At 37.4% G+C, this 16191-nt stretch overlaps 4 protein-coding genes across 15 annotated transcripts; 3 read left to right on the forward strand and 1 right to left on the reverse strand.

The window, feature by feature from the left end:
* The first annotated feature begins 692 nt into the window (after window positions 1-692).
* LOC111794010 (gamma carbonic anhydrase-like 2, mitochondrial) lies at window positions 693-3809 on the forward strand. Its single transcript, XM_023676111.1, has 2 exons — window positions 693-1112; window positions 3171-3809. Exons 1-2 carry the CDS (start codon window positions 755-757, stop codon window positions 3545-3547), a joined length of 735 nt encoding a protein of 244 aa, XP_023531879.1. The 5' UTR covers window positions 693-754; the 3' UTR covers window positions 3548-3809.
* Window positions 3810-4532: 723 nt separating this feature from the next.
* Window positions 4533-7823, reverse strand: LOC111792275 (squamosa promoter-binding-like protein 13A). 8 transcript variants are annotated; one of them, XM_023673646.1, is made up of 6 exons: window positions 7625-7823; window positions 7418-7479; window positions 6776-7336; window positions 5758-6265; window positions 5345-5457; window positions 4533-5264 (listed from the first exon to the last, which is right to left on the reverse strand). In XM_023673646.1, the coding sequence occupies exons 4-6, from the start codon at window positions 6159-6161 to the stop codon at window positions 4675-4677; spliced, it is 1107 nt and encodes a 368-aa protein (XP_023529414.1). In that variant the 5' UTR covers window positions 6162-6265; window positions 6776-7336; window positions 7418-7479; window positions 7625-7823; the 3' UTR covers window positions 4533-4674. The 8 variants fall into 8 exon arrangements, with proteins under 8 accessions (XP_023529414.1, XP_023529412.1, XP_023529410.1 ...); XM_023673644.1 differs by having other exon boundaries at window positions 7569-7823; XM_023673642.1 differs by adding an exon at window positions 6607-6664 and having other exon boundaries at window positions 7418-7823.
* A 2176-nt stretch (window positions 7824-9999) lies between these two features.
* Window positions 10000-11454, forward strand: LOC111793675 (heavy metal-associated isoprenylated plant protein 7-like). 2 transcript variants are annotated; one of them, XM_023675666.1, is made up of 4 exons: window positions 10000-10312; window positions 10389-10570; window positions 10636-10723; window positions 10822-11454. In XM_023675666.1, exons 1-4 carry the CDS (start codon window positions 10168-10170, stop codon window positions 11292-11294), a joined length of 888 nt encoding a protein of 295 aa, XP_023531434.1. In that variant the 5' UTR covers window positions 10000-10167; the 3' UTR covers window positions 11295-11454. The 2 variants fall into 2 exon arrangements, with proteins under 2 accessions (XP_023531434.1, XP_023531435.1); XM_023675667.1 differs by having other exon boundaries at window positions 10642-10723.
* A 338-nt stretch (window positions 11455-11792) lies between these two features.
* On the forward strand, window positions 11793-15061 carry LOC111793582 (surfeit locus protein 6-like). Of its 4 annotated transcripts, none has more exons than XR_002814950.1 (4): window positions 11793-12122; window positions 13169-14232; window positions 14797-14870; window positions 14969-15061. XR_002814950.1 is itself a non-coding variant. In XM_023675532.1 (3 exons), exon 2 carries the CDS (start codon window positions 13169-13171, stop codon window positions 14219-14221), a length of 1053 nt encoding a protein of 350 aa, XP_023531300.1. In that variant the 5' UTR covers window positions 11793-12122; the 3' UTR covers window positions 14222-14232; window positions 14462-14588. The 4 variants fall into 4 exon arrangements, 2 of the variants coding, with proteins under 2 accessions (XP_023531300.1, XP_023531301.1); XR_002814951.1 differs by having other exon boundaries at window positions 14949-15039; XM_023675532.1 differs by lacking the exons at window positions 14797-14870; window positions 14969-15061 and adding an exon at window positions 14462-14588.
* The last annotated feature ends 1130 nt before the right edge of the window (window positions 15062-16191 follow it).

Consider the following 16191-nt stretch of genomic DNA (forward strand, 5'->3'; position numbering starts at 1 on the left):
CAAACCAAAAAATAAAATGTTTTTAATTCCGATGGTTCTCTCTACTTGAAATTATGCAATTTCATTAGTATGTATTGCAGTCTCATTCTTGTATATGTCTTAAATAGATTTGTATATGTCTAAAACAGTTGAATTATGTTTGAATGTCTTAAACCGTTGAATTATATTTAAATATCTTGAATGTTTTAAACGGTTGAATTATTCTTGTATATATTTTTGTATATGTTGAATTATTCTTGTATATATTTTTGTATATGTTGAATTATGTTTGAATGCAACTTAATTATGTTGGATTATGTTTGAATGTCTTAATCAGATGAATTATATTTGAATAACATAATGTCTTAATCAGATGAATTATATTTGAATTGAATGTCTACTTGAATTGAATGTCTACTTAAATGTCTACTTAAATGTCTACTAAAGTAGTAGTTAAAAAAGTGTATAATACTAAATGTTTAAATAATGTAATTCAAATGTATTTAGACATGATCATAAAAATTCGTGAAACTGATTCAAATGTATTTAGACATGATCTCTCTCTCTTTTTTTTTTTTCTTTTTTTTTTCTTTTTCTTTCTTTCTTATAAAGAGGCGAATTTCTAAAGAACGATTTATGTTTACGGCCCATTTATGTTTAAAGCCCATATGATTACCCATCTTTGGCCCATTGAACAACAAAGCCAGGTGATCGTATCGCCCTCTCCGACTTGCCATCAGCTGAATCACAGACCACGCTCGCTTCTGCTCTAGAAATGGCAGCTCTATCTCGCTTTTCCAGGAAGGCAATAGCCTCGGCGGTTGCGACTAATCAACTCCGCCGCGCTTTCTCGACGGAAGTGTCGAAAACGATTGCGCCCTCACCGGATCGAGTCAAGTGGGACTATAGAGGTCAAAGAAAGATAATCCCGCTTGGCCAGTGGCTCCCCAAAATTGCCGTCGACGCCTATGTTGCGCCTAATGTTGTCCTCGCCGGACAGGTCAACGTCTGCGACGGGGCCTCCGTTTGGGCGGGTTCCGTTCTCCGCGGCGATCTCAACAAGATCACCGTCGGGTTTTGCTCTAATGTACAGGAACGGTGCGTCCTTCATGCTGCTTGGTCCTCTCCAACAGGTTCATTTCGACTTACATATTTTTATCTGGTTTTTTTTCCTATCATTTTCAGATTTTGGTTTTTTATCGAATTTGGTTGTTTGGTGATTGGTTTCCTCGGTTCTGTATGTAGTTGAGAAAAGGGTTCCTGATAATTGCATACGCAAAGGGTTCCTGATAATTGCATACGCAATTTTCTGTTTCTTAAATTATCAATTCCAGGGGAATAGTGATTGATTCTGTACAATTATTTAGAAATTTTGAAATTATGTACCTGCTCTGTAGCAGTGTAGATAAACAATCAATTTAAGTGTCTAGATTATGGTTTTCTGGAGACTCAATAGATTCGAGTAATTGGAGTTAGTGGCCCTGAGAAATACACGACCTAATTTCTACGGATTCTTTATTGACTTGATGGGAAACTGATTGATATTTAATGAGAAACTGATTGATATTCTTCTGTTAATCTCCCTACATGCTCCACAATATTTTCAATCAATCCAAGCATTGTTCTCCACTCTTTATGTACAGTGAAGCATAGCATACTCAATAAATACGGTTCCTATAGGAATATTAAGTTTTAACTAAGAGGTTATTCAATCTAGTATCTCTTCCATCCAACCCTCCAGCTTGATAATGTATCAAACCCTCTTTTACTTACTTATTGTTAACTCCTTGTGTTCAACCTCGATACCCTCACTTCATGATAAGACAGCAATTCAGTTTAAAATACGGTTCTCCGATTGCTTCAATAAACCTTGGTTCAACATATTGGACTTTTCATCAATTGTCAGAAACAACCCTCCCGCTCCCAATTTATGATAAAATGGTTTCATTTCAAGGTCATGTATTCAAATTGCTTCAATTCAAGAAGCAAAACTGTCATAATTATAGTACCAAGCTGTAATCTAACATCATAAAAAACGTCATGCTTCTTCATCTCTTCCTCAAAAGTTAGATCCACATAATGAACTTAATTTACACTATTTTCTTGGACCTTCAATTTCTTTTTTACCTCTTGGTTTTTGTGAGCAAAAGTTGCAAATGGTGGTAGTTCTGTATCAGGGATTTCCGAAATTTGCTTATCTTCATTGATATCTATGATAATGTGAATTATTGTAATTGATCATACTTCATTTAACAATAGAGGGGGGGCTACGAAGAGATAAGAGAGATAAGGCGAAAGACAGGGGAAAAGTAACAGATAAAGAGAGAGACAGGATGAGATGGAGAGAAAGAAAGAGAATGGGAGGAGGAAAAAGATAGTCGGGTTAGAGAGACAGCGTGATGAATAGAGAGAGTCAAAGAGGGAAGTACAATGGAGACAGAGAAGCCCCTTGGATAGATAGAGACAAATAGATACAGATAGGACGATATAGGGCTGACGGGTAGAGATAGTGCAAGTCTGCAAGCTGTAAGTTGCTTCACCTTTCCTCTCTTCGGCTTAAGTGCACACTACTTCTAAGTTTGGCCTACAAATATTTTAGAGTATGGATTTTCCTTTGCCTATCGAAATGATATTCATACATTGACCTCTTTTCTGTCAAACGCGTGGTGTTGCATTTTTCAGGATTGGTGGTGAAGTGCACAATTCTTCAACTATTTCCTTCTCTGTCTTGTTAAGCCCTTCTCTTTGGCTCTCTGTAAGAGCTGAAATCCTGTCTTGTCCTGTGACAACTGGACAATAGCCAGACCCCAAATTTACTGAATTGGTTTCTGTTATTCATATGATCAGTCCAAAATGTGAAACTTCGCTATTTAAAATGTATATTTTTTCACCTTTATTTTGTTTTTATTCTTTTGAAGTACTATATACTTTGAGGGAAATAGGTGAGGAAAAAAGGGGCTCACGTAATCTAATTTGACCAAGTTTGCTTGGTCGAAGTGCTTAATTTATAACCAGTCAGTTGTCAGTTTGGGGTAAAGGATCACTATATCGTATTGTATGTGAGAGGCGGTTGGATTGGATATAAAGATGAACTAAAAATTGTAGTGCCGCTTACATCATCTTTTAAGTTCGTAACATATTTATGTTTTCTAGTGCTGCTATGTCTAAATTGCCCCATATGTTAATATCAGGACTGCCAGCAGAGACATCCATAGAGAGATTCGTCACCATTGGTGCATATAGTCTGTTGCGGTCATGCACCATTGAGCCGGAGTGCATTATTGGACAGCATTCCATTCTCATGGAAGGTTCCCTGGTGGAGACACACTCAATTCTTGAAGCTGGGTCTGTAGTTCCCCCAGGAAGGAGAATTCCCAGTGGTGAACTTTGGGCAGGAAACCCAGCAAGGTTTGTCAGGACGTTGACCCACGAGGAGACCTTGGAAATTCCTAAACTTGCTGTTGCAATTAATGACCTGAGCAAGGAACATTTCTCAGAGTTTCTTCCTTACTCCACAGTATATTTGGAGGTCGAGAAATTCAAGAAGTCGTTGGGTATAACCATATGATGCAATATGCCTTCTCTCATCTTTGCATTTTGTTTGTTGAGGAAAATAAATATCTCCGAATCATATACCAGCTTTCAGGTTCCTTAATTTCATGCTGATTTTGCTTGCATCGACTTAGGATCAAGTGGGTTTTATTAGAGTTTATGATTGATGCTTATGTTAACACTCGGACTCCTTATGGATAATTAAAATCCACCGATGATTTGAAATCTCCCGTTGTATGTTTTATGAGTACTATTTATATGTTTGTTCCCAATGACCATCTGGGTTTTACATCTGCCATTTCCCTGATATTATAGAAACTTGGTTAAGAGTTTATGTTTCAAGGAATGTCTGATGACCTTTCCTTTCCATCCTTCCATCGTCTGCTTATATTAGTTTTATGCATCAACTCTATTCTGCGATGTCTTGGTTTGATGGCCTAACATGGGGTTATCCACGAAGAAGCTGGCTGAAAGTCCATTTCTAGCAGAAGCCCCATTTAAAAGGGGAGCTTTTAGGTAATATTAGGTCTTTTTCCATGTATTCATCATCCAAAAGTGAGCTTTTAGCTAATGTTAGGATTTAGCTCTAAGATTGTGGATCTTCGTTTTTGTTTTGGGTTACATCAATTACTGATCTTTTAACTAAAAAAATACATCAAAATGACATTCCCACCAAAAAGATCCGATGGTAAGTTTGTGCCTATTTTAGGCATTGACTCGCTATATTTGTTATTGATAGTTGTATGTTTAAAAACATGACAATATGTGACAGCAACTGGTGTTGTTTCAAAATCAGCCGCCATGGAAGCTCTGAAAAGAACACTGCTAAACAGCTGGGTTTCTTATTCAATGGAAGTGTAAACAATTAGAATCCTAAAAATGAAACCCAATTCTAGGAGAGACAACGCAAGATTCCCACGGTCCCATGTACATATTTATGAAACCATCGAGATGCAAATAAACCATTGTAAAGCAGGTAAGAAAAATACTCCACAAAGTAATGGAAGTTGAAATGAGAGAAGTATCATTGTTAAGTAAAGATTGAACATCCTTCCCAAGATCATGGAGACATGGGTTTACAGAATCACTGTTTGTTCATTCTTTTTTATGCCAAAAGATCAGTTTTCGTGCACTGAAGCTATTTTACTGCCACTGAAAAGGAAGGGATGGTGGTGGAGCTTCTCTCCCTCCATCATCAGAAGCACTCTGAAACATTCCCGAGCAACTGATATCTGCATTGCTCACACTGCCATTCAGAACTGAATTAAGTGGGTCCAAGCTGTTGTGATGTCCTAAGCTCACATCTAATGGCTGCATGAAGGATATTAGATTAGAGTCCTGGTCGGGTTGGCTTAAACCAACCCCTGATGACCGTGTCTGCAAAGATGACAGAAGAGAGAGAGCACAATCCGATTCATGGCCTGGATTTGAAAATCTGTCAAATAACAATTTGCCCCGACCGCCTACATTTTCTGAAAAATCAAGGGGCTGGCAGACCAAAGATTCCGGATTGTCGCTTTGCAGAAATGTGACCTGCTTTGGAATTTTGTGGATGCTATCATTAGATGACGATCCAAGATACATATGATGTTTATCAGGGAAATGGGTGGAGTGTTGCTGAGTATGAAGGCTTGCATCTGCCTTAGTATTTGAAATTCCGCACCATGAATGGTTCGCAACAGTTGTAGATGATGGATAGACATATGAGTTAGAAAATGGTATAAATGGGGAACCTGAAACCACAAAATGGCTTGTTAAAACTGCAAGAATTTGCTGTTCACAACGGAAATAAAGATGGATCCATATCAAAAACCTTGGTAATGAGATAGGGACTCTGGCTGTGGCTTCCGTCGCCTTCGATTGTGTCCATCCAGACGTTTCCTGCAGCTTCTCTTTCCTTCATCAAATTCCTCTAATGAATGGAACCTATACAGTGTGTAACTATTAATGAGCAACTAGATATAAGACTCCGAATACATGATGAAAGCGTGTCGTAATCTCATTAATCACGGATCTTCACAATAGTATGATATTGTCCACTTTGAGCATAGGCTCTCATGGCTTTGCTATGGACTTCTTCAAAAGGCCTCGTACCAACGGAGATGTATTCCTTACTTATAAACCCATGATCAAATTTCCTAAATTAGCCAATATGGGACTCACTCCCAACAAAACTCAAAACATAAAAGCTGATGTTAATGTGAAACGAGCATATCGAGAAACTACCTACTACACTGCTGACAGAATCTTTGTTTAATGCCACCAATTGTGACCTGTGGAGTCTTTGAATGGAGCTCGCAGACCTTGTGGCGCCTGTGGTAATCTCTATAGTTGCTTAGGTCTGAAACGCATCCATCAACAAGGCAAGACAACGGCTGAGCCCCGGTCCCACATCCTCTTGCCCTCTTGGATGGTTCTGAAGGGGATGGTGCCATTTTAAGTTTGTTGGCTACATATTTTGTTCCAAGATGGCTGACCTGACCAAGCTTCAAATCAACCGAGAAATCTCTAGAAGTTGTCGTCCTATGTTCCACAAAGTTGCTGGATGCACCTATTGTACTAATGTTCTTTGATGCATCGTGTTCTAATTGAGTGAAATCCCAATATGGGGCCTTCAAGTTCCAGTCCATACAGAAATTCTTTAGTTATTTGCTTCTTTTCCACTTAAAAAACCCCTTTACGGAGCTTTAATCACTCTTCTATAACGACTTCAAGAATGCATTAAATCAAACACCTGAAGAACACAGAAACCGAAAAAAAAAAAAAACATGAGATAAAACCGCGTAAGAAAAATCCCCAAGTAATTGGAGCATTTTAATTGCAACCAAGCCCACAAAACTAGTATCAAGTACCTTATGACCGACAAGAAATGCATAAAACAAGAACAGAGCCCACTAATTAATACACAGGGAGGCAACAATACAAGAAAGGAAACACAGTTATTTGCATGTCTTTTAAACCAAACACAAAAAACATCACATCAGTGGTGATTGTGGCTCTTTGATTTTAGCAGTTCCAGATATTAGAAGAATAATAAGTAAGAAGACTAAAATAAAAATGAAGGATGAAGAGTACTTGCAGACTAGAGCAGCAGAGGTCAAATGGGTTCCTATTTTACACAACCATTCATTCACTGACAAGGATTCCACCAAGCAATTAAAGTTTGTTAGCCATAAAAGAAGGGGGAAAACCCCATATAAAAAGCTAGGGCTGTAGATTACCCAAGAAGAGTCACTGTTTGTACCTGTCAACAACAAGATATCATTGTTAGGAGTGTTTCAGTCTATACTGAGAGAAAGTGGGCAACCTCAACTCCATGAACAGCCAAAAGGAGGCGCCTACTTTATACAGATTCTTTTGAATTTAGGTGTGGTTTGTTTAGTCGCCTTGGTTAGGGTGTGTTTAAGATGTGGGAGCTTGAGAGACAGCTTTTTGATGCCTAACTAAGGAAAGGAGAAGGAGAGAAGTTGTTCAAAAAATGGATGGTGGTGGAGACAGGCAGAGCAAGTGGATAGGCCTACCCCATTGTGTTTCACGTTTCTTGGCATGTTTTCTTTCTTTATTTGGTGGGTGGGGGTTTCAATTCTCAAGAAACAAAAGGTAAATGCACACACACCATCAAATTTCTTATGGGAACTTGAAACTTGAAAGCTCCTTACAAACCCCAGAAAGGAAAAGCATGCCAATATTTATTGTTTCTTCTTTTTTCAAGGGAAAGGGAAAGCAAACTATAATTATTTGCCCGAAACTGGTGATGAGCTGTCTGCCCCCACTCCTTTTGATGCTTCTTGCTGATGACCTCTCGCTACACACAATAAACAAATCAAACGAGTGGAAAATTCAAGGAAAGACACACACCTTGTAATTGCCTGAGCCGTTCATTCACATTCTGATGCTTCTTCCAATGGCTGCTTCGATGATCCTCCGTTCTGAAGCATCAAGGCATGCCTGTAATGAAAAATGGTGCAATGCAACAAGAAATTAATCGCGATCGTAAAAGAAGAGGAAGGGGGAGGGTTTAAAATCAGTGAAGGTACAGTGAGATAGAGCGAGTAGAAACGAAGAACACAGAAGAATTAAAAAGATGCTCAACCCCAACCACCAAAAAGGGAAGGTTTAAATGCCGATGTCAGGTAAGCCTGACCCATTTTGAGCTTCACTGTCGCCCTTCCTTTATTTTCAACCACCAAATAATGTTCCCTTCCTATAATTATTCCACCCTCTTCTCTACATATATTTCATACTCATATGTTATTGCATACTTTACAACTTTATATGCAAATTTAAATTATTGCATCCAATTTGTAATAAACAAACACAATATTACATATCCAAACAATCCCTTTAAATAAGACCCTATGAATTTAATTTTAATTTTAAATTGTTGTTCAAATAGAGCCAAGACACGTGACCCTATGCCGACCATATAATTTCAAAATCTCCCATCAATCTGCATCCTCCCAATGTTTAACCGTTCTCTAAAATATATGTTTTTTTTAACTACTACTTGTTTTTGGGCTTTCCTTGTCTCGGTGTCGGTGGTAAGTAGTTAAAAAGTTAATATCGTTTATATTTACGTCTATCACCAACACGCCATACAATTATAGCTTTTTAAGATCACTATGGTGGGGAGGACATATAATATTTATAGTTGCGATATTTGATAAGATTAACAAAAATGAATGTCCAGTGGGTGAGGTTAAAAAAGCTGGTCTTGCCTTGGTTAAAAAAGAGGTTAAAAAAGTGATATCGCACATTAGTTGGGAAGAAAAACGAAATGTGGAAACCTTTCACTAGCAGACGTATAATGGGAAAGCCCGAAAGGGATAGCCCAAATGGAACGTATAAAAGTGAGTGATGTTTAATGGGCTTACTGAGTTGGACTGAAAGGATAAGCCCAGCCCAACACACGGGCAGTCCGCAGGTGGTGGGGGAATTTTCAATAATATAGAGAGTAAAATTATTACATGCCACGTGGGTGATGTTAATGCAATATCTAGAAGGGGTCTCAGACGCGGAAAGAAATCAGAAATGCAAGCTGATGTGTAGAGTTTGATATCCACATGGGCGTGTACGTGTAAAGAAAGAGGTGGCAATTGAAGAGGTCAATTATTTAGTTAAAACTGAAAAATAGAAGAGCAGAGAATCTTATATTTAGGGGGCCAAAATTAATTAGAAGATTTGGAGTAGGGGTCCTAATTAAAGCACTCTGTTTTATAAATTATTGCTTCCTTTTTAATGGTGATGTAAAGGAAATTGATTATGCCAACCAGTACACTTCAAAGCGCATTGGATTGGGTGTCACATTCAATATTGCATTATTCAACTATTCTAAATAATAATTATTATTATTGTTATATTACAACCTACGTTACATTATATTTACAGATTTTTTCGAACCAACTTAGAAATTTAAGTTACTTGATCGAGAATACTAATCGATAAAATCAAATACAAAATATTTTTTTAGAAATGAGTTAAAGAATTACCTAAAAAGAATTATGCTTATAATGATGGGAAGAAGCAAGAAACTAAGGTGTTAGAGCGTCGAATCATGGAAGTTCGGAACTTTGTTTGCACTCGTTCATAATGGTAAAATATTATGTTTTAGAAGAATGACGGGTTTAATTAAACTTTAAAGTTGATAATAAATTTTGTTTTCAAATTCAATTTCATTAAAACCCCAAATGATTGATTCATTGAAATTTTGTTTATAAAATTCGAAATTAACCTACTAAGAAGTAGGTGAGTTTTAAGTTTCTTCGTCTTCTTCTTTATCCAAAGAAAAAAAGAAAAAAGAAAAAATAAACCTACAAGTAGGTAACCTTAAGTCTCGGTTTTTTATGAAAATATTATCAGAAAAAAAAAATTAATAAATAAATAAATCTATGAATTTCTTTATTTTGTTTTTATTTTTAAAAAATCAGATAATTTTGGGAAAACATATATAGTTTTTAAAAAATTATTAATTTGATTAAGAATTTAAATTCTTTTGTTAAGAGATTTCGTATGGCAGATAATTGAGAAAGCAAANAAAAAAAAAAAAAAAAAAAAAAAAAAAAAAAAAAAAAAAAAAAAAAAAAAAAAAAAAAAAAAAAAAAATCTAATTGAGTTCTTTAAAAATTCTTACTAAAATTTAACGTATTTCCATGGATAATAATTTAAAAGAAAAAAAAAAGAAAAGAAAAAGGAAGACATTCTTCCGACAACATCCTGTCCATAGGAAGGACATTTAATAATATAAATACACAAATTCATTGAATTATTATTAAAAGTAGTAAATAATAAAATGTAATGAAACCATGATATTCAATTTAGTGGTGAGAAATTGAATTTGGTTTGTTTACATGTAATGAATAAAAGGGAAGTAAAAAAGTGAGGAAGTGGAATAATAAGATAATAAATGTTCCATTAATTTGGGGTTCTTGTACTTATAACTTGTTTATTTTTTCTTCATATATCATCATCATCACCATACACAACACAAACTCTGTGGTACGCTTACTACATGCCCACAAACGACACAAAGCCGCAGGATCCGAATTTTGTGTCCTAAATATAAGACCCCACGCCCTACCAACTCAGTGCCACTGCTTTGCTCTTCTTCTTCTTCTCTGACCGCCTCCATCCATTCCAATGGGGGAGGACTCAATAGCGGAGGAGCCACCCAAAGAACCAGAGCCCATCCAACAACCATCCATTCAGGACATTGTGCTCACTGTTTTTATGCACTGCGAAGGCTGCGCGCGCAGGGTCCGCCGCTGCCTCAAGGGCTTCCATGGTTTGATTTTACTGTCATTATATTTACTGAAGTTGGTAAAGATTAAGGATTGGTTCTTTTTTGTGTTACTTTTTAGGGGTTGAAAATGTGGAGACGGATTGTTTAACTCAGAGAGTAGTGGTTAAAGTGAAAGGGGAGAAGGCTGATCCGTTGAAGATTTTGGAGAGACTTAAGAGGAAAAGCCATAGACGTGTGGAATTGATCTCCCCAATCCTAGAACCCATCGACCGCCCCAAAACAGAGGACAACAAACCACAGGTTCTCTTCCACTTCTACTCTTTATTTCTCACTATATATTTTATATTTAATTATTTAATTTGCAGCATCAGATTTCAACTGTCGTCTTGAAAGTTCACATGCATTGTGAGGCTTGTGCTCAAGAAATCAAAAGAAGGATAAAAAGGCTGAAAGGTTTAATTTTCTTTCTATAAATTACTTAATTTCACTTTTTTTTTTTTAATTTTTTTTTTTAATTGTTATAATCTGAGTTGGATATTTGAATTCGTTAGGTGTTGAATCGGTGGACCCGGATCTAAAGAGCTCGCAGGTCACGGTGAAAGGAGCCGTCGATCCGGCGGCGTTGGTTGAATATGTTCACCGGAGAACCGGAAAGCACGTGGCGATTGTGAAGCAAGAGCCGGAAATTACGCCGGGTAATAAGGCTGGAGAAACTGTAGAAGAAGACGCGGAAGAGAAAAAAGGCGATGCCGGCGAGGGAGCCGAAAGTGAGAAAAAGGTGGATGAAGAAAGTAAAGTCGAGGAGAAAGCGGCAGGCGATCCGGCGGCGGAAGATGCTGTAAAGGTGGTGGAAGTGAAGAAGAATGAATATCATCACTTTAATAACCCGGAAAGGCACATAATGGAAATGTATTCGTATCCGCCGGCGATGGCTTACTCGGCGGCGGATATGGCGGTGATCGGGCACGCAGATCCACCCCAGATGTTCAGCGACGAGAATCCAAATGGGTGTTCCGTGATGTGAAGTAAAATGAAGAAAATAGAAGGCGTGGAATTCTCTGGATTTTGGTATCACATGTTATAGAGTAATGTGCGCTTATGTTATGAAGTTTCGTACTTTCTTTTAATTTGCTTTTTATGAACACCCACTTCCTCCATGAAACGAAGGTATAACTTTTTTTTTTTTCTTTTCTTTTTCCAATTACTATATTCAACTTATTATAAATTTCATATATATAAAAAAAAGAAAAAAAAAAGAGAGAGAGAGATTAGAGCTAAATTTTTTTAATTTAAGTAAAATCTAATAAATTCAAGTATTATATTTGTAATAAAACAACGTGGAGAAGTATATTGGCGGATATAATTTATTAATTTCCATAAAAAGATAAATAAAAAAAAAACCACGTTATTTATCTCAAAAGAAAAGAAAAGCCCTGTATTTTTTTCCTAGAGAAATCTGATCGTACACGTGAACGATTAAGATTTAACTTCTGTAGGGGTATAAGAATTAAATAGTTGAATAATGTAATAAAGGGGTTTAGCGCCACATTCGAGTAGCAAGGCGTGGTCGCCCCATTCTAAATTGGCCAACGAAGAGGTTTTGGAAAACCCTAGCTGCCTTCTCCCTTCCCTGTTTCACCCAATAGGACAGACTCTACGGCCTCCACTAATAGCTCCAATGCTCCATCTCTTTCCTTCTCCCTCCCGTTTTGCGTTCAATGGTGTACCTCAATGTCTGAATTGCATTTTGTTTGTCTTACAGCGGTTTTGATCTGGTAGCAACAAGCGAGAACAAGAAGATCGGGAGGTCCGCTCCTACTCCGACGAAATCTATCTCAAGCTCTTCGTCAAGGTAGGCTTTTTAACAATCACTGTTTCTGCTGAACTAATAGCAGGAGCCAGCACTTGCATTTACAGTTTTCTTTTCTCCGAGAATCTAGTTGATTTGTGTTCGTTTGTTTATGACGAAATAATTAGTTAGTTGACTGGAGGCATCAACCTAATTTTTAAAGCATCAACCTAATTTTCAAAGCATCAACCTAATTTTCAAAGCATCAACCTAATTTTCAAAGCATCAACCCGAACTCCAGCTACTTGTTTTTTATTTTTAAAATTTTATATGACATCTTAGAGACAATTAGGTCGGGTATGTTCTGCACCTACTTTTAAAGGAAAAAAGAAATCGTATATTTCCACACTCAAAATTTACTACTGTTCTCCTATGTATTCCATTCCAGTTTTGGAACGAATGTAAATTAATAAATGCGTGAATTGTCAATTTTAGTCCAGCGCTATGTTTCAAATATCCAACACCATCTCAACTCTTTGACAACTGTTTGACATGAATCTAATATACTAATTAAATGTAGGGACGCATATTCAATGAGTATTGGGCTGTTCTTCGTGAACTGCACATAGATACACGACCCAAGCTAAAGTATCCGTGGTTGATTGATTCTTACTTTGATTCCTTTTCGTAGTTTTTCGGCATCTTGCAACTGTAGTAGACAATTGAAGCAACCAACTTTATTGAACCTAAACGTTGGTTTATATTGACACCAAGCTAGGAGCACTCTAGGAATGAGTTCTTTATTTTTATTACTGAATGCTTGTTTATTACTCCGCCTTGGACTTCATGAATATTGGAGAAATGTGAAAATTGTGTGTCAAAAAGTTTCATTCACTTGCTCTACCACATGGTCTCCATTGTTTATTTGTGTTGCTGCAATTAGAGAAAGATACGGAAGTGAAGAATGCCTACTTCCTGATATTCTCACGTCTTTTACTTGTTCGTTATCTCAGTTTGTACATTTTCTTTTGGTGAAAGTTTGTTTTCCTTATCTCTGGTTGTAACTAAGTGAATAATTTTTGGACTAAGTGGTGAGATTAATTCTGCAGATGAAAACCAAAAAGTCGAAGACAGCTACAACTTCCGTCTCTATTGTTGATTTGAAGTCCATCATTCATCAGCATGCAATGTTCTTCGACAAGTTAGTGGAGCTCATCCCTGCAAGATTCTACTTACCCAATGACGAAAACGACAAACCTTGGTTTCAGGGCCTTAGCAACACCGAGAAGGCTTTGGCTAAGAAGGAATCAAAGGAAAATCTTAAGAAAGCTCGAAGAGATCGAATGGATCCTGAAAAGTCAGCTAGATCAACCGTTGATTTGCTGAAGCAAAACTTGGAAAAGAACAAGTTAAAAGATGAAAGCGATGATAATGAAATGGATGTTAAGCCAGTAACGTCTGGGTTGGATGGTGATGTTCAATCAGTTACATATGAAGAGCTTCGACAACGTCTTCATCGAAAGATTGAAGAGTTCCGAGCAAATAGAAATACAGGATGTTCGAATAGGGAAAAGAAGAGGAATGAAAGAAATGAGAGGAGGGAACTTATTCAGAAGAAACGCAAGAGAGAACATGGTCCTGAGGAAAAGAAATTAGCAGGGCACCACTCAAGAGATGAAGTGGAGAAGAATGTAGATGAAGCCTCTAAAGAACTTGCATTCAGTCATGTCAAACTCGGGACTGAAGAAGAGCATGGGAAGAAAAAGAAGAGAAAGCTCTCCAAGTTGGAGGAGCTTGAAAGGGCTAAAAAATTAGACGAAGCAAAGAGAGATCCTGAGAAAGGCGAGATAATCTCAAAGAAGCATTCTTGGAAAGCAGCCACAAGTAGAGCTGCGGGGGCTAAGGTTCACGATGATCCAAAACTCCTGATGAAGAGCTTAAAGAAGGAAAAGAAACAGCAGCTGAAGAATGTCGAGAAATGGAAGGATAGGATTGAAACAACCCAGAAGATGAAAGCAGAAAGACAACAAAAGAGGTCAGAAAACATTTCACACAAAATTCATGATAAGAAGATGCGGCGAATTGCAAAGAGGGAGAAGAAACTTATGCGTCCTGGCTTTGAAGGTCGTAAAGAAGGTTTCATCAACGGAAGCACCCCATAAAGTGAAAGCAGGTTTTGTTTTACCTTTGAAATGCAGTTGCTGCCCTGTTTTTCCTTAGTAGCTTTAACATATTTGTGTTTCTTTCTCAGTGAAAACAATTGAGAACGAAAAACAAGAAATTGTTTTAAACCACGTCCCTTGTTCTTCACTTGAAGCAAAAAAAAGAGCCATACAATGTCTTGAGTAATATTTTTCCACCGTAAATGATAATCTTAGAATTAAGGTATAGAAATTTGTTAGGTAAATAAATACACATCGAATGGAGGAGGCAAGAATGGTGAGCAGGAAAGCGTAGGGGTTGGGGGGTCGGTCAAATGGTGTTACGACAGAGGAGTGGACAAGTTCACCGACCAGGACCAGCAGGAAAGGAAGGAACACGTGAATTAAGATGGGGTAATCAAAGTTTTAAGTTTTAACTTAACAATAATATTTCAACGAATTGGTGCTAAATTAAAAGACACGCGAGGAAGGAAGAATTATTGTTTTTGTATGAGGGTTTTCCTTTTCTTCTTCTTTTTTGGCTAATTAACTTGTAATCTCTGTTTTCAATAACATCGAAATTGGACGATGAGCAGTGGTTGGCTTACTGGATCATCTATTCCTTTCTCACTCTCATGGAGATGGTTGTTCTGCAACCTTTGTTAGAGTGGTGAGTGGAAATTCTAGATTCCCCCCTTTTTGTTTTCAATAACATGGTTTTAATTCGTGGCTGAAAGAACAGTGACAGCTTCATTATTTGCGTTGCAGGATAGCAGTTTGGTATTGGGTGAAATTGGTATTTGGGGCATGGCTGGTTCTGCCACAGGTGCAGCTTTCTTGTATGAAAGATTCGTGAGGCTGCAGACATGTTTCGGGAAGCAATTCTCCTGATGCGTTGATTCACTAACTGGTACACACGTCTCTTGTTTTCGTATGGTGTGCGAAAATAATTGGTATTGGGTTTGTATATAGACAGTTTAAAGAATTTCAATTCATCCAAAACTGTGTATAAGTTGCACATCTTTTCATTTTAGTATTACTGCGTTGTAAGAGAGTTAATATGACGGTCTCTGCCTAACCCCACATTTCTCTTACTTTCTGTACCTATTACCCTCTCTTCTTCACTCTTACCCTTTGTCATTGTCAATCCTCAATGTGGTAAGGGCGACCACATAAATATATAAATGATTACTTTAAATAATGACTAACCTTTATTATACCTATACCTACAACTGGAGGATTATCTATAAAGAAAAAATGACTAAACAAGTCATCTTGCTCGACTTTACCTCTACTCTAAGTTTCAACGTCACATCTTGGATCTGAGCAACATGACCTGCATATTATGATATCAATTAAGTGTTGGGATATTATCAGCCATCATAGCTCGCTTGGATATATTTATTGAGAATTGACTCGTGAGCCGATCGTATCAATGGGACATCCCAAACATTCATCCATATGGGTTATATCGAGGCATGAACTTTTCCATGTCGATGCTGAGTCGTTTATGGATACCGTATTAGATATCGAGTGCATATATCAACCTTCGACACATACGCTGGAGTACAATGCTGATGTACTTGTGTCGTCCGACACTATTTTTTAAAAACTCGTTTCAAAAGAAGGCGTCTAATGCACACAACGCTTGTCCATGCTGTGACAAACATGTGAATCCACACAAGATAGCTCGGGGCAGTGGAGAGCTGACTTCATACCTCCCCCTACAGTACATTCATGAGGCACATTTGGTACATGAGTTATAGACATGATATTGGCGAAGGGTCATATGATCCCGTGGAGTGTCCATTGAAGGTATGATCAACACAATTTGGCTAGCATTTATATGCTCGTCTTGTCACAATATTAGCGATTGACGTTAAAGAATATAAATTATTGTAAGCGCGAGCGATTGACGTTCAAGAATAGAAGAACACTGATTGTGATGCAGTGACATTAAAGAGAGCGCTAAAATTTTGAGTTTTGGGTTG

The sequence above is a fragment of the Cucurbita pepo genome, chromosome LG04, assembly GCF_002806865.2.
Source record: "Cucurbita pepo subsp. pepo cultivar mu-cu-16 chromosome LG04, ASM280686v2, whole genome shotgun sequence".
Lineage (NCBI taxonomy): Eukaryota > Viridiplantae > Streptophyta > Magnoliopsida > Cucurbitales > Cucurbitaceae > Cucurbita > Cucurbita pepo.

Bases quoted from the DNA above. Each gene is read 5' to 3' on its own strand.
- LOC111792275 (XM_023673646.1), bottom strand. From the start codon at position 6,161: ATGGACTGGAACTTGAAGGCCCCATATTGGGATTTCACTCAATTAGAA. The intron at 5,458-5,757 runs GTAGTTTCTCGA...CACACTGTATAG, and splicing joins TTCTGTCAGCAGTGTAGTAG to GTTCCATTCATTAGAGGAAT. The intron at 5,265-5,344 runs GTTTTTGATATG...TTGTGGTTTCAG, and splicing joins GTCCCTATCTCATTACCAAG to GTTCCCCATTTATACCATTT.
- LOC111794010 (XM_023676111.1), top strand. From the start codon at position 755: ATGGCAGCTCTATCTCGCTTTTCCAGGAAGGCAATAGCCTCGGCGGTT. The intron at 1,113-3,170 runs GTTCATTTCGAC...TGTTAATATCAG, and splicing joins TGCTTGGTCCTCTCCAACAG to GACTGCCAGCAGAGACATCC.
- LOC111793675 (XM_023675666.1), top strand. From the start codon at position 10,168: ATGGGGGAGGACTCAATAGCGGAGGAGCCACCCAAAGAACCAGAGCCC. The intron at 10,571-10,635 runs GTTCTCTTCCAC...TTTAATTTGCAG, and splicing joins CAGAGGACAACAAACCACAG to CATCAGATTTCAACTGTCGT. The intron at 10,724-10,821 runs GTTTAATTTTCT...TGAATTCGTTAG, and splicing joins AAGGATAAAAAGGCTGAAAG to GTGTTGAATCGGTGGACCCG.
- LOC111793582 (XM_023675532.1), top strand. From the start codon at position 13,169: ATGAAAACCAAAAAGTCGAAGACAGCTACAACTTCCGTCTCTATTGTT.